This window comes from Arvicola amphibius, chromosome 13 (genome assembly GCF_903992535.2).
Source record: "Arvicola amphibius chromosome 13, mArvAmp1.2, whole genome shotgun sequence".
In the NCBI taxonomy this organism is placed as follows: Eukaryota; Metazoa; Chordata; class Mammalia; order Rodentia; family Cricetidae; genus Arvicola; species Arvicola amphibius.
Window position 1 is genome coordinate 60,579,175 of NC_052059.1, and position 14,090 is coordinate 60,593,264.

Below are 14,090 nucleotides of genomic sequence, written 5' to 3' on the forward strand. Positions count from 1 at the left end.
TGTATGCGCCCCGCAGCCCGGGAGCCGCGGGGGCGGGGACTGGCCGGGGAGGGTCGGAGAGGCAGGGCTCTCCTCTCCCGCGCGAGCCGCCTCTCCTCCGCAGGCGGAGCCTCCTTCCCCCGCCCCCTCCGTCTCGCTCCCTTGTTCTCGCCGGGGCCGCTCAGACCTGCAGCAGAGCCGCGGCGCCGGCTTGGATCTGCTTGGAGCTGCGCCCCCGGGAGCCAGCGACGGAGGCGGGCGGAGTGCTGCTCGCAGTCCCGAGCCCCTCGGCAGTGCCAGGTAAGGGCGCCAGCCCGGGTCGGGAATCCTGGCGGGGGCAGCGGGGGACCCGCAGCTTGCAGTGCGCTCTGGCTGCGAGCTGTACCGGCTCGGTTCTCCCGCGCTCTGCTCTCTCCCTTCCCACACACCTCTCCTTTTTGCCTCTCCTGATTTCTCTTCACCCTTCCGCCTCTCTGCCCCTTTTCTCTCCCTCTTGTCCTGTCTCTTCCCATCTCTTCTGCCTTTTTCTTCCTCTGCCTTTCTCTTTTCCCTTTCCCGCTCTCCTTTCCTCTCCCGTTGCCTGCCTTTGCCTCCTCTCCTCTCCTCTTCTCCTGCTATCCTGTTTCCCACTCCTCTGTTTCTTTCCTTCTGTCTTCGTCCCGCCTGCCTCCCTGGTCCCCTGCTGCCCTCTGGCTTCTTTTCTCTTGGGAACAAACGGCCTGTCAGGTGTGTGTCTGCTCTAGGGGAGGAGGAGGGGCACCTGACCGTGGGCCCCTTCAAGAGGAGGGAGAGAATGGGAAGGGTCCTCTCTTTCTAGCTCCTTTCCCGCAGCCCCTCCCTCCTTCTACTGCTCCTGGTAGCTTACTCTACCAGAATGAAGTTCCCGAGGCCTGATCACACACCACACACACACACACACACACACTCATAGCCTGAATGCTCCTCTGCCCCTTCCAGTTCCCATGCCTAGTACCTAGGACTCCTTGCTACCTCTCAGATACCAAGGCTGCTTCCTTTGCCTCTCTCTCTCTCTCTCTCTCTCTCTCTCTCTCTCTCTCTCTCTCTCTCTCTCTCTTTCTCTCCTGTCGTTCCCATCTGGTCTCCCTGTCTGCCCTGAGCCCCACTGTCGCTGTGCCGCTGGCCCCTGGGTCAGCCTCTACCTCTCCTCAGTCTCCTTGCCTGCAGCCCTGCTCCCAATCCTTCCAATTCTACCCCACTCTGCTCCGTTAGACCAGTTCCCCTTAAAGACTGCAGCTGGCAGAGTGGGCTGGGGACAGTATGGATAGGTGGGGCTCTGGGGGGCGGGGGTGCTGTTCTAAGTCCCAGCCTGACTTGGGTGCACTCCTTATCGTTCAGCCTGACCCTATGGATAAGGAAGGCTATGTGTCAATGAATACAACCTCTTAATTTTAAACCCTTTCTCTGTTAGCCCATCTGCCTTCTCTAGTACCCTAGCTGTGTGCCCAAGGTAGAAGGACAGGACAGGATTTGAAATTCCAAGTCCCTTTAGCATCTATCCCCTCTGCTTTTCCCTCCCCAGCTTTCGAGAGCTGACTGACCTGAGGTTTATGGGTTTGGAGGGCTAGAGGGGAATCCAGGCAGAGCTAGGTAGAAGGATCTGGTTGTCTGTCTTGGGCTGATTTCTGGGCAGTGGATGTCTGGTTTCTCAGGGATCTGGGTTTCAGTATCTAATTTGGGAGAGAAGTAGGATTTAGACTTCATCCTGAGCAGCTACCTGTCCTACAGGTGTGGATCCATGGGGTAGCCTCAACGCATCTTCCCCGCCCAGCTCATGGGCCACCTAGCCCTGCCCAGCCTCAGCACCTGGGGCCAGTGAACAAGAGCCCTGGCTGGATTCCAAACATGTGGGGCCTTGTGAGGCTCCTGTTGGCCTGGCTGGGTGGCTGGGGCTGCATGGGGCACCTGGCAGCTCCAGTCCCAGCCTGGGCAGGGTCCCAGGGACACACAGGTCCTGCACTGCTGCGGACCCGGAGGAGCTGGGTCTGGAACCAATTCTTTGTCATTGAGGAATATTCTGGTCCAGAGCCTGTCCTTATCGGCAAGGTAAGGATCAACCCTTCCCATGTGTACTGTGGCTTCTGTCAGGCCCTGCTCTGGACCTTCATCACTCTGCAATGACCTTGGGCCCCTAGCCTTCCTAACATTCAACCCACACCTAGACTCTAACCCGTGGCTCTGCACTCGGAGGTTTCTGCCGTTTTCTCTGACCCTTACAGCTGCACTCAGATGTTGACCGGGGTGAGGGCCGCACCAAGTACCTGCTGACTGGGGAGGGGGCAGGCACTGTATTTGTGATTGATGAGGCCACAGGCAATATCCATGTGACCAAGAGCCTGGACCGGGAGGAGAAAGCACAGTATGTTCTACTGGCCCAAGCTGTGGACCGCGCCTCTAACCGCCCCCTGGAGCCCCCATCAGAGTTCATCATCAAAGTGCAAGACATCAATGACAATCCGCCTGTGTTTCCCCTTGGGCCCTATCATGCCACAGTGCCCGAGATGTCTAACGTTGGTGAGCACCCCAGCTCTGAATGCCCTAGCTTTCCTGGAGCTCTTTCGCCCCCTCTTGCCCTGTTGTTGTCTCCTTTAACTCAGCATTCTTCACATCTGGGCTCCCTCCCTCTACTTTCCTTTCCTGGCCTTGCTGCTGCTGAATGGGATACGGGAATCTCCCACAGGGACGTCCGTAATCCAGGTGACTGCTCACGACGCTGATGATCCCAGCTATGGGAACAGCGCCAAACTGGTGTACACTGTGCTGGATGGACTGCCTTTCTTCTCTGTGGACCCCCAGACTGGTGAGAATGGACCCAGGAAGCTTGTGGGGCAGCCGTGGGGACGAACACCCCTGACCCAGTGTCTCTCCCTTAGGAGTGATTCGTACAGCCATCCCTAACATGGACCGGGAGACCCAGGAGGAGTTCTTGGTGGTGATCCAAGCCAAGGACATGGGTGGCCACATGGGGGGGCTGTCAGGCAGTACTACAGTCACAGTCACCCTCAGTGATGTCAACGACAACCCTCCCAAGTTCCCTCAGAGTAAGAAGGCCATTCTGTGCCCAGACAATCCTTTGATTGCCCTGCCCCTCCAGCTTCCGGAGAAGCCATCGTCCCCGGTCCCACCCCAGCCAGACCCTGGAAGGACTTGCTGGAGGAGGGCAGGAGGGCTAGCAAATCCCTAAGAACACATCTTCTTCCTTGTTTCTCTAAGGTCTATACCAGTTCTCTGTGGTGGAGACAGCTGGACCTGGAACCCTGGTGGGCCGGCTTAAGGCCCAGGACCCAGACCTAGGGGACAATGCCCTAATGGCTTACAGCATCCTGGATGGGGAAGGATCAGAGGCCTTCAGCATCAGCACAGACTCCCAGGGTCAGGATGGGCTCCTTACTGTCCGGAAGGTTAGCCTTCCGTCTGTTGATACCCACAGACTCGGCTGGGAGCAGATAGCTCATTGGTAGGAGCTTGCCTAGCATGCCCCAGTACCAAGAAACAAACAAAACAAAAGACCTCCTGAACTGCGGGCTCAGTTTCCCCTCGCTCCTCCCCCACCCACTGGCCAACTTTTAACTGGTTTTCCTGGAACATTACTTAGGACCCCTGTGTTAGAGCTAGGAGGTCATACTGATCGTACCTTTTAGATGAGGCTCTGAAAGCTAGAAGGGAAAATGAGTGTCTCATGGCTACTTAACAAGTCCACTGTGGAGCTTAGAGCTGCTCTGCAGTGTTCACCCACCGTGACCTCTGAGGCCACACCTCTCCAGGGCACTAGATACACAGGGTGAAGCCACTCTGCCCCTGTGAGGTGGGCCCACCCCAGTTCCCAATGCATCATTCTCTGTGTCCCCTCATCATAGCCCCTGGACTTCGAGACCCGCCGCTCTTACACCTTCCGCGTAGAAGCCACCAACACACTCATCGACCCAGCCTACCTGCGGCGGGGTCCCTTCAAGGACGTGGCCTCGGTACGAGTGGCTGTGCAGGATGCCCCAGAGCCACCTGTCTTCACCCAGGCCGCCTACCACCTGATAGTACCTGAGAACAAAGCTCCTGGCACCCTGGTGGGCCGGGTCTCAGCCAGTGACCTGGACTCCCCAGCCAGCCCAATCAGGTTAGCTGGACCGCGAGCTGGGGAGGGGCAAGGCTTCCTGAAAGGACCACAGAGGTGGCTAGTCCCGGGATGTGGCATCTTTACAGCAAATCATATCCCTTAGGGAAGGTCTCACTTCCTGTGCCAGCTTGCTGGTCGTCAGGCCTGGGTGCTAGGGGAAGGCTGGAGGCCTCAGTGACCACAGCCCTGCTCTCCACCCACTTCTTTGGAGTGGCACCTCCTAGTGGCAATACAAGCAAATGGACTCTCATTTGATGAATGCACCTCTGTTGATGAAGCGCTTCACCTTTCGCCCAGCCCGTGGCATTTAGTTCCCACAATGTCCCTATGAAGTAGGTATCCTCATTGCCAATTGTTTTCAAGGCCATGTGAGTGACAGTGGATTTCCAGATTTGGCACGGTCTCCCTCGTGAACCACGCTTCCACCCTCCAGACCAGCATCCCTGACACAGCCCCGTGAGGCAGGGGTGCTGATGTCATTCCCATTTTGCAGTTGATTAAACAAGGTCAAATGATTTCCCCAAGGTCACACAGCTGGTCTGAGGCAGACCAGGGCTGAAACACACAGGTAGTGTTTCCTTGTCCACCACGCTTGTCCGGTCCAGACCCCTAACTCTTAGGGCCTCCCAGGGAACTCCAGCCTGACCGATGGCCCTGACTGGCTGGTACAGCTCGGCTCAACCAGATCAGCAGAGGGGAGAGAAGGGGAAGGGGAGAGGTGGCCGCTCCCGAATCAGTCCCATTTCCCCTAGATACTCCATCCTCCCCTACTCGGATCCAGAGCGTTGCTTCTCCATTGAGCCCGAAGATGGCACTATCCGAACAGCTGTGCTCCTGGACCGCGAGGCTCGTGTCTGGCACAACCTTACCGTGCTGGCCACAGAGCTGGGTGAGGAGTCCTGGGCCCTGAGGAGACAGCATTGTTCTGGCAGAGAGCCATCCCTGAATGTGGGTGGGGAAGGTAGTGACAGCCGTGGCACCCTCATCTGCTCAGTTCCTGGCCCCTGGCCGGGAGCCTCCTCATGAAATGGGCACCCTCAGACTGGCATAGGGGGGTCTACTTACGCAGTCTCTCTACCTGACACTTCCGCCTCACTGATTTGCTCAACCCCAGAACTATATACCTCCAGCCTGTGTGCTAACACACTGCTCAGAAAGGGACTATGTGGGAGTGTGTCAGCAGCCCCCAAAAAGGGAGCCCTTCTAGGAAGTTTGCAGGGACTTGCCCCCACACACTGACGTAGGGGAAGCATGCCGGCCCCATGTGTGCAGCCTCTCTGGTGCCCCCACTACCATCAGCAGCACCTGATTCAGGTCTCTGCCCTGGGGAGACAGGAAAACCCCTCAGCCTTCTGTAAGTAGCACCTTATACCCCATTGCTTGCGTTCCCGCTGTTTCTGAATTTACATCAGCATTATGACTATATATATCAATGTCAGCACATGTCAACAAAGCTGTCTGTATATGTACATAGGGTCCTGTACTCAGGAATGGATATAATTCATATGTGAAGTATACAATTGTGTGGCACATACCTGTAATCTCAGCACTAGAGAGGCTAAGGCAGGACAGTCAGTTCAAGAGCAACCTGAAGTACACGGGACCCTTAAATATGAATATATATATTTATATATATGTACACATACACACATTTACTTGTGACCACATGTCTATAACGATATATGTGCTCACACTTTAGTGTTTGCATAGAATTATATTATTATGTTTATGGTATTTGTGCATGTGATTGAATGTGTATAGTGGTATAGACAAGTAGCTATAGATATTATTTTATATACATGAGTAATTGTGGATGGAGGAGTTATTGCTTATCGTCTATTAGGTACTATTTTAAGTACCAAAAATGGATTGACTCATTTAATCATCACAATTTGATTAGGGAGATATGATTAGTTCCCTGTTCTCAAGTGAGGAAACTCATATAAAGAGAAGTTAAGTGACTTCCCAAACTCACATAGAACATAAATGGCAGAGGAATCTGAGCCAGTCAGTTTGCAGGGTGAGCTGTTATCTCCTCTGACTTCCTGCTTTTCACGGGTGTTGAATGTACGTATTTGTACTTGTTCGTCTGTGCGGCTATGGTCTCTCAGGCAGTCGTATCTGTAGCTGCATGCATATCTGTAGAGATGAGCATATGTGTATGAGTGTGTATTACATACATTACTGCACTGTGTGTGGTTGCTTGTTTCTATGTAGCTCTGTGTGTCTGTGTGTCCTGTTTTCTCGTACTCTTGCCAAATTCGTTCTTACCCTCACCCTGGTATTGGCTAAGAGCTCATGGCCCTTACTGCAATGAAAGACTGGACCCCATATCATTCTGTGTCCAGTTACCCCAGACCTTAGGGCCAGGCAGCCCACTTAGCCTGCCCTGCCCCAACCTGTGACCTCAGCGCCTTTCACTAGGACCAGACACCTCTCCCCCATCCTTGAGGAAAGGTGAGGGGAACTGAGAAGCTCAGTTCGCTCAGCATTCTCTCTTAAATGACCCTGATGAGAGGAACAAAGTAAGACGATGGTGAAGGGACGCGCAGGGTGGGGCCTAACCTCTGCACCCGTAGACCACGAAGGTCAACTTATTCTCGGTGATACAGCTTCCCAGACCTGTGACGGGGTGTGTGTGTGTGTGTGTGTGTGTGTGTGTGTGTGTGTCCATTCTACTTGGATGGGGGTTAATGCTACATTCACTGTTCAGGTCTGCTTTGTGTGTGTTTGATTTGTTTTTAATACCCACCTACTATATCTACAGTGTGACTGCTTATATATTTCATGGTTTATATCTGCATACCTTGTGTGTGCTTTCTGTTTACTTTTCTACTTCTGTTTATGCATATGCTGTGTTTATCTTGCATGAGTTGCTGTGTGTGCGTTATCAGCTTTGAATATTTGTTGCATGTGTATTGTATAATAAACACATCTTACTATGTGAACACATGCATTTGTATAGTCCCACCCACTTTAACATGGTTTGCTGCTCCTGTGTTACACGTTATCTCATGTTGCTCTGTATGCATGCTGTGTTGCCTCTATGCCTCTAAACCATGTATGTTGTATGTGCGTGTATGGTGTACATATGTTGGTATTCTGGCTTCAGATAGCTCTGCACAGTCCTCCCGCGTGCAAGTGGCCGTCCAGACCCTGGATGAAAATGACAATGCTCCCCATCTGGCTGAGCCCTATGACATGTTTGTGTGTGATTCTGCAGCCCCTGGCCAGGTAAACAGCCAACGTAGATGGCTTGTGCTCCCAAGGCCTCCAGCAGCCATTCCACTGAAAGGGCTCTCCTCTTCCTCCCAGTTGATTCAGGTCATCCGGGCTCTAGACAGAGACGAAGTTGGCAACAGTAGCCAAGTCTCCCTTCAAGGTCCTGTGGGCCCTGATGCCAACTTTACAGTCCGGGACAACCGAGGTGGGTGACCTTCTGCAACCACACCCATGCCTGTCTCCTTCCTCTCCCTCCCACACCCCTGCCCCACCTGTGGAGCCACCTGCCCAACAGAAGGTAGGTGTGCATTTACAGTTATACTTGTTTGCTCTTACACCTTGTTTGCTCTTACAGCCTTGCCTGGGAAGCTGGCTGTATGGGCTGGACCAGCCCTCCAGGAAGGTACCCCAACCACCTTTCTTTTCCCACAGATGGCTCTGCCAGCCTGCTGCTGCCTTCCCGGCCTGCTCCACCACGCCAGGCCCCCTACTTGGTTCCTATAGAACTTTGGGATTGGGGACAGCCAACCCTGAGCAGCACTGCCACGGTCACTATCAGTGTGTGTCGCTGCCGGCCGGATGGCTCCATGGCATCCTGCTGGCCCGAGGCTCAGCTCTCACCTACTGGTCTCAGCACTGGAGCTCTGCTTGCCATTGTTACCTGTATGGGCACCCTACTTGGTAAGTCAGGCCACCCAGGGACAAGGTGTGGTATCTAGGCCTGTTCTGTGGGGAGGGAGAAAGCAGGTCTAGACATAGGGCATGAATGACCCCCTCGGGCCAGGATTTTCTATTACCCAGTAGGTCCAAGAGAAAACGTTTTGTCTCATATCCGTGATAGTAACCAGCCTTATATAGGTAAAGAGCTCTTCGGTGTCAAGTGTGGTGCTGGGCACATCATGAATGTTATATTTTAATTTTTCAAACACTTAAGGAGATAAAACTTTTTCCACGTAAATTCACGCAAAGCAAATAAACGGTTAAGGCAAGAATCAAAGCAACCTTTGCCAAATGTCAGATCTAGGGCTTGCAACCTCTGGCCACACCGCCTCAGCCTTCACCTGGCCCCTCACGGGAACCAGCTGGCTCGGTGGCTTGTGTGCTCTTGTGCAGCCCTGGTGGTGCTCTTCGTGGCCCTGAGGCGGCAGAAGCAGGAAGCATTGATGGTACTGGAGGAGGAGGATGTCCGTGAGAACATCATCACCTATGATGACGAGGGCGGTGGAGAGGAGGATACCGAGGCCTTTGACATCACAGCCTTGCAGAACCCAGATGGAGCTGCTCCTCCAGCAGCGGCGGGGCCGCAGGTGCGCCGCGACGTGCTTCCGCGGACCCGAGCGCCACGCCAGCCCAGGCCACCCGGCCCTGCCGATGTGGCACAGTTGCTTGCGCTGCGGCTGCACGAGGCAGACGAGGACCCCAGTGTGCCCCCGTACGACTCGGTACAGGTGTATGGCTATGAGGGCCGAGGCTCCTCCTGCGGCTCGCTCAGCTCCCTGGGCTCCGGCAGCGAAGCTGGCGGTGTCCCCAACCCCACCGAGCCAATGGATGACTGGGGCCCACTCTTCCGCACTCTGGCTGAGCTGTATGGGGCCAAGGAGCCCCCGGTCCCCTGAGGCCGGCCCAGGCCCTGAGGCTCGCCGCGCTCGCTGCGGTGGGGCAGCCCGCACAGGCACTCTGAGTGAGCCCCACGGGGTCCCAGCAGGCGGGGGAAGCCCAGGGGCCCCGATGTGTCTGTCCCTCCTTCCTTCCCCCTGGTACCCTCCCTTTTACCTCCCTCTCCTCAGTCGGTCTGTGTGTTTCTCCAGAGATCCCTGTCTGTGATTCTCCACTGTCGGGGGGTTGGGTTTTATAACTGACCCAACCTCAGTTCTCACTGTGACTCTGTGGCTGTTTTTGTCTAGTAATTCTAATCGCTCAGACTGTCTCCCTTGCCCACACACATGCTCTCTGTCTTCTACCCACATGTTCCCTTCTCCTTAAGTCCCTGGCTTTTTGGTTTGTTTGTTGTTGGTTCTGTTTCTTTGTTTCCTGTTATCCATCCCAAAAGCAAGAGAATCTTCCAGCCACTGCTGCCCCACCCAACTGCAGAAGATGCTCTGTTCCAGGTCATTGTCCGTGGACTACGGGTGGGGGGCAGCCGGGGGACCACTGCTGCTCCTCCAATCCTGTTTCTAAACCAACTCTCAATTCCTCATAGACCTGCCCGCATGGTTCCATCCATCACTCATGCCTCATCCTGGCTCCGCTGGCTTCCAGCGGAAGGAAGAAGGGAGCCAGCTCACCTCCTGGGGCAAGAGCTTCAGCCCCCACATAGCCACCTCCCTGGAGCTCTGCCCGGCTGTCAGCCTGCCCTGGGCATCCCAGCTCTGGGCATCCTGTGTGCTTCTTAGGCCCCCCGAAGGGAAGGGGGAGGGGAGAGAAAGGGGAGGCAGCTGGGGAAGAGGGGAAAGGGAGGAAGGGAGGGGCCTCCATCTCTAATTTCATAATAAACACTTTATTTTGTAAAGGAGGAGCCTGCTTCTGTTTCTGCACTCGGCTTTCTGGACAGAGATTCCTCTGTGCTGAGGGTGGAAGCGATCTAAGCCCTCTGGTCCCAGCTCATTCCTTCTTAAAGGTACCCACTCTATCTCTGAGGAGATAGGAGTGTTAGGACCGTTCCATTGGAGGAGCAGAAGGATAATGGCTGTCCCCATGCCCGCCACCAACTCTTTAGTCCCACTTCCATTTGCCGCAAACCAACCCATGAAATGAGCCTGTGGGATTAGCAAGAGGAAAGTGAACAAGGGGACGGGATGAGTGGAGGCATGAGACGTCAGTCAGAGAAGCAGGATGAGTGCCTAAGGGGTAGATTATATCGGTGGGGTGGCAGCTAGTTGGGACTGCCAACATCCTCAGTGCTCACTTCCTGAGGCACAGGAGCATCTTCTCGGGGAACAGCACAAGTCTCGGGCCTTTTCTCCAGGAAGGTCTCAGGCTCCCAAAGTAAGTGGGTCCCGGCAGGTCTCTGTGACGCTTCCTATTAACTGTAGTGCTGGCAGCTGGAGAAGGTGGCTTTCGTGGGAGAGATAGAGACTGGGTCTCATTATGTAGCTCACCGTATAGCCCTGACTAGCCTTGAACTCACAACAAGCCTCCTGCCTCCATCCCTGAGGGCTGACATTAAGGTCACACAGCTGGGAACAAACCTCATGCCTTCCATAACTGCTGACTTAGAACAAGCAGGCGGTGGGATGCCAAGAGCCCTCTCTCCGTTGCTGGTTATTTACTCTGCTGAAGTTGCATTAAAAGGCCTGCATAAAAGCAAGTGTCTATCCTTCCAAGACCTCAAGAAACTGAAGATGCAGCAACCAAAGCAGGACATCAGAAAGGACAGGGTCCTATGGCCCAGGCCGGCCCTCTGGGCCTTTGGGCTTACTCTGATAGCTGCTTCAACCTTTAAAATGTATTGGAACAATGAATGAAGCTATGCCTGCCCGGTTCTACCAACCCTACCGAGGCACTCTAACAATGCATTAAAAAATTAAAGGAACATGAGACTGGAGCAATAGCTCAGATTTGAAGAGGCAGAGGCAGGTGAATCTCTGTGAGTTTGAGGCCAGCCTGATCTACAAAGTGAGTTCCAGTACAGCCAAGGATACAAAAAACAAAAACAAACAAACAAAAAAAAACTTATTCTTTCAGGGCTCTAGCCTCCTGGGAAGAGAGGTACAGAGCATCTCAGGGGATTGGGTTGCACACACAGAGACACACACAGACACACACACTCTTCACAGCCTCTGGCTGGGCTCAGGTGTCCAGCACAGGTCCCACAGCACCCCTCTGCGCCTGCCTTTGCTCACTGTCTGAAGGCCTGAGAACAGACCAGGGGAGTAAGGAGTAGCTATGGGATGATGCAGAGCCCGGCCCCAAGCTCCTCTTTTCTGTGACTTTCTACTGTGCAAGACGTACAAAGCCGGGAGCAGGGGATGGAGGGGGAAGGTTAGCAGTGTGCCACATAGGCTGCACAGGCTGCTCTCACTCAAGTATCACTCCTTTCTCTTCCCCACCTGCACACCCAAGTGCAGATCCCTCTGCTGAATCACAAACCCATAGCCGGATGTAAGACCTACTCACATCAGTGGCCATGAATCTGAACCTACTCATGCCCGTGCAGAAGTTGCCCCTCCCCCTTTGCCCCTCCAGGAACAGGAGGTCCCAAGAGTCCCTGACCTTCAGTTCTCACCCCTGGAGCCCCACACCTCCCCAAGGCTGGGCAGTTTGTAGGAGATGAAGGCTGCTGTGGAGGTCAACAGGTGGATTTCCACCCTGACTAGCAAACTAGTCTCTACGCACTGGGAACTCTCCACAATCCTCTGTTCTTTCTGGGGGTTCCCAACTTTCCTTCCAAATCTCCAGAGCTTGGAAAATTCAATTCAGAGTCTCTAAGTCTAATGTCAATGAATTCTGAAGTGTAGACAGTCAAGGAAGAGGAAAAAAACAGCTGTCAGTCTTAGGACTGGAGGCTTCAGGAGAGGTAAGAGAAAAGGTGATTCCTTCAGACCCCACCTCCTGACCATTCTGGGGAGAGGGCGCTGGCTCCTGGAGCTGAAGGCTTGGATCTCCCAGTCTGGGCCCTCAGGAAAGCCAGAGCAGGCCAGGAGGGCCAGGAGACTTGCTAGCTGGCACCGCCAGCATAGTGTCTCCACTGTGGTCTTAATCCTCTGAAGGGAGCAAGTCTGTGGGGGTAAAGAGCAGGGCTAGTCTACGGGGCAGGACTCAGGCCCTGGCCAGCACAGCAAGATAAGCCTGGGAATGGGCAGTTTCTCTGAGCTCACCTTCCTACCTCATTGGCTCCTTGGAGTTCATTCATCTCCAGCCAATAGTCAGGGGCTTGGCCTATTCCCCAGAAGCAGAAAAAACCCTGTCTCGAAAAAAAGGGGTGGGAGGCAGGACAGAGGGAAATGGGCACAGAGAGCCCAAGAAGGCTTGGACATGTCTAAGCTCTACAATGTTGTCACCTACTATAACCTGGGAAGTCCGATAACTCCCTAAACCTGATCCAGCTTCTATAAAGGATCATGCTTCCAAAGTCTGTCATGAAAACACCACCCAGTCTAGGAGGAATCACAACAGTCATTAGAGTCCCAGCAGGGGGGCAGCAGAGACAAGCCCAAGGCCACTATAACTAAAATAGGCCCTGAAGCCCTGGGGTTTCTAAGTCTTTCTGAGGAGGCTGCTCTCTCCTTGCTGGCCTGTCTGACTAAGGTGAGAAGTGACCAGGAGAGAGAGATAAACACTCAGACAAATAAGGACCAAAATGAGAATAGAGATTGGGACAGGACGGCAAAAAATAGCCTAGCACATAGCAGGGCAGTTGGTGTGCAGTAGACATGTAACAAGTATTGGCAGAGTCAGTTTAGAGGCAGAGTTGGGCAGAGACGTCAATAGCTCTGGGGGGCAGAAAGGATAGGGACTTAAAACGAGCAGGCAACCCAGAAAGGCCAGAGCCAGATGCTATGAGGCTGCTTCAGAACCAGCCCCGCTAAGGCAGCCTCATTCTGTGACCTACCCGCCTTGTCTGGGTCCCCCAGGTGCTGTCATGTCTCACAACATTTCAGTCTTCACTGTTATCCCGTCGTCTTCTGCTGTCACCTCCTCTGGCTCCACAAAGAGCTCTCCACCTCCTGCAGCATCTTGTGGAGTGGCAGGCCCAGGGCGGACTTGACTGACTTCCGCCTCCCGCTCCTGCTCCCGCTCCCGCTCAAGCTCCAAGCCCGGGGCTTTCTGCAGCTCCATGTATAGCACGTAGGCATCACTGCGGGACACGTACTCCCATCCAGACTCTTGAACGTGGAAAAGGTCCACGGAGCCCCCTGAATAAGCATCACGGTGGGTGGCATGGGCCACAGCACAGCGGGCCAGAGTATAGGCTTCCTGAATGGTCATGTCATAGTGGTAGCTACGGTCAAGCACACCATAGGCATACGGAGAGCCAGAGCCCACAGAGAAGATGTCTCCCTGCAGACAAGTGCCATCGCTGTAGACATAGAAGAGTGCAGGGCCAGAGTGGTCCCAGCCACACAGGGCTGTGGCCACACACAGATCCAGACCCCGGTAGCGGGACATCATAGCTGACAAGAGTTTGGCTGTGCCCGCCACGCTGGGCAGCTGACCTTCCCTCAGTTCCCGAAGTCGCAGCTCCCGCTGTAGTACCCGATACCATGTGACACAATCAGCAGAGGTCCCAGAGGTGGTACCCAGAAGGTGCTGGTGCACAGGGATGACCTTTCGTGAGGCTGGACATGCCACATAGCTGCCACAGGAGGAACGAGTGTCAGCTGCGGCAATGACACCGTGACGGAATCGAAAAGCCAGGGTGGTGGTGCCGTGAGCCAGCCTGGGGCCGTAGGTCTGCAGGAAGGTTTGGGGGTCACAGCCCCGGGGCACAGCCCAGCCACCAGCCTCAGGCAAATGTGGGGATAGCCCCTGGGTATCAGGGACCTGCCACTTGCAGACATCCTGCAGAGCCATCTCTGAGGCTGAGTGTAAGTTGGAAGGAGCCGGGCAGTATTTGAGGACTGGGCCAGAAGGGATAGAAGGTCAGAAGGGTAGAAGGACGCCGTTGAGAAGCTGGACCACAGCCAGAACTGGTAAGTGAGACTTTGTGAGCTGAGGCTTCACTGCTCCAGATCTCAAGTCAGGCTTCTGGATTGGTTGGTAAAACATCTCCACCCACATCAGAGAACTGCCAAGAGGAGACAGAATGCGCAGCAGAGGT

The 14,090-nt window shown here is 54.5% G+C and overlaps 2 protein-coding genes across 3 annotated transcripts; one reads left to right on the top strand and one right to left on the bottom strand.

Moving 5' to 3' along the window:
• Positions 1-157: 157 nt before the first annotated feature.
• On the top strand, positions 158-9,717 carry Cdh24 (cadherin 24). Of its 2 annotated transcripts, none has more exons than XM_038310145.1 (13): positions 158-279; positions 1,726-2,043; positions 2,217-2,511; positions 2,678-2,797; positions 2,871-3,038; positions 3,211-3,398; positions 3,855-4,108; positions 4,861-4,997; positions 7,221-7,342; positions 7,424-7,535; positions 7,763-8,011; positions 8,444-9,438; positions 9,531-9,717. In XM_038310145.1, exons 2-12 carry the CDS (start codon positions 1,843-1,845, stop codon positions 8,944-8,946), a joined length of 2,349 nt encoding a protein of 782 aa, XP_038166073.1. In that variant the 5' UTR covers positions 158-279; positions 1,726-1,842; the 3' UTR covers positions 8,947-9,438; positions 9,531-9,717. The 2 variants fall into 2 exon arrangements, with proteins under 2 accessions (XP_038166073.1, XP_038166074.1); XM_038310146.1 differs by having other exon boundaries at positions 2,331-2,511.
• Positions 9,718-12,916: 3,199 nt separating this feature from the next.
• On the bottom strand, positions 12,917-13,843 carry Psmb11 (proteasome subunit beta 11). The gene has a single exon (XM_038309579.1). The coding sequence runs from the start codon at positions 13,841-13,843 to the stop codon at positions 12,917-12,919; it is 927 nt and encodes a 308-aa protein (XP_038165507.1).
• Positions 13,844-14,090: the final 247 nt, after the last annotated feature.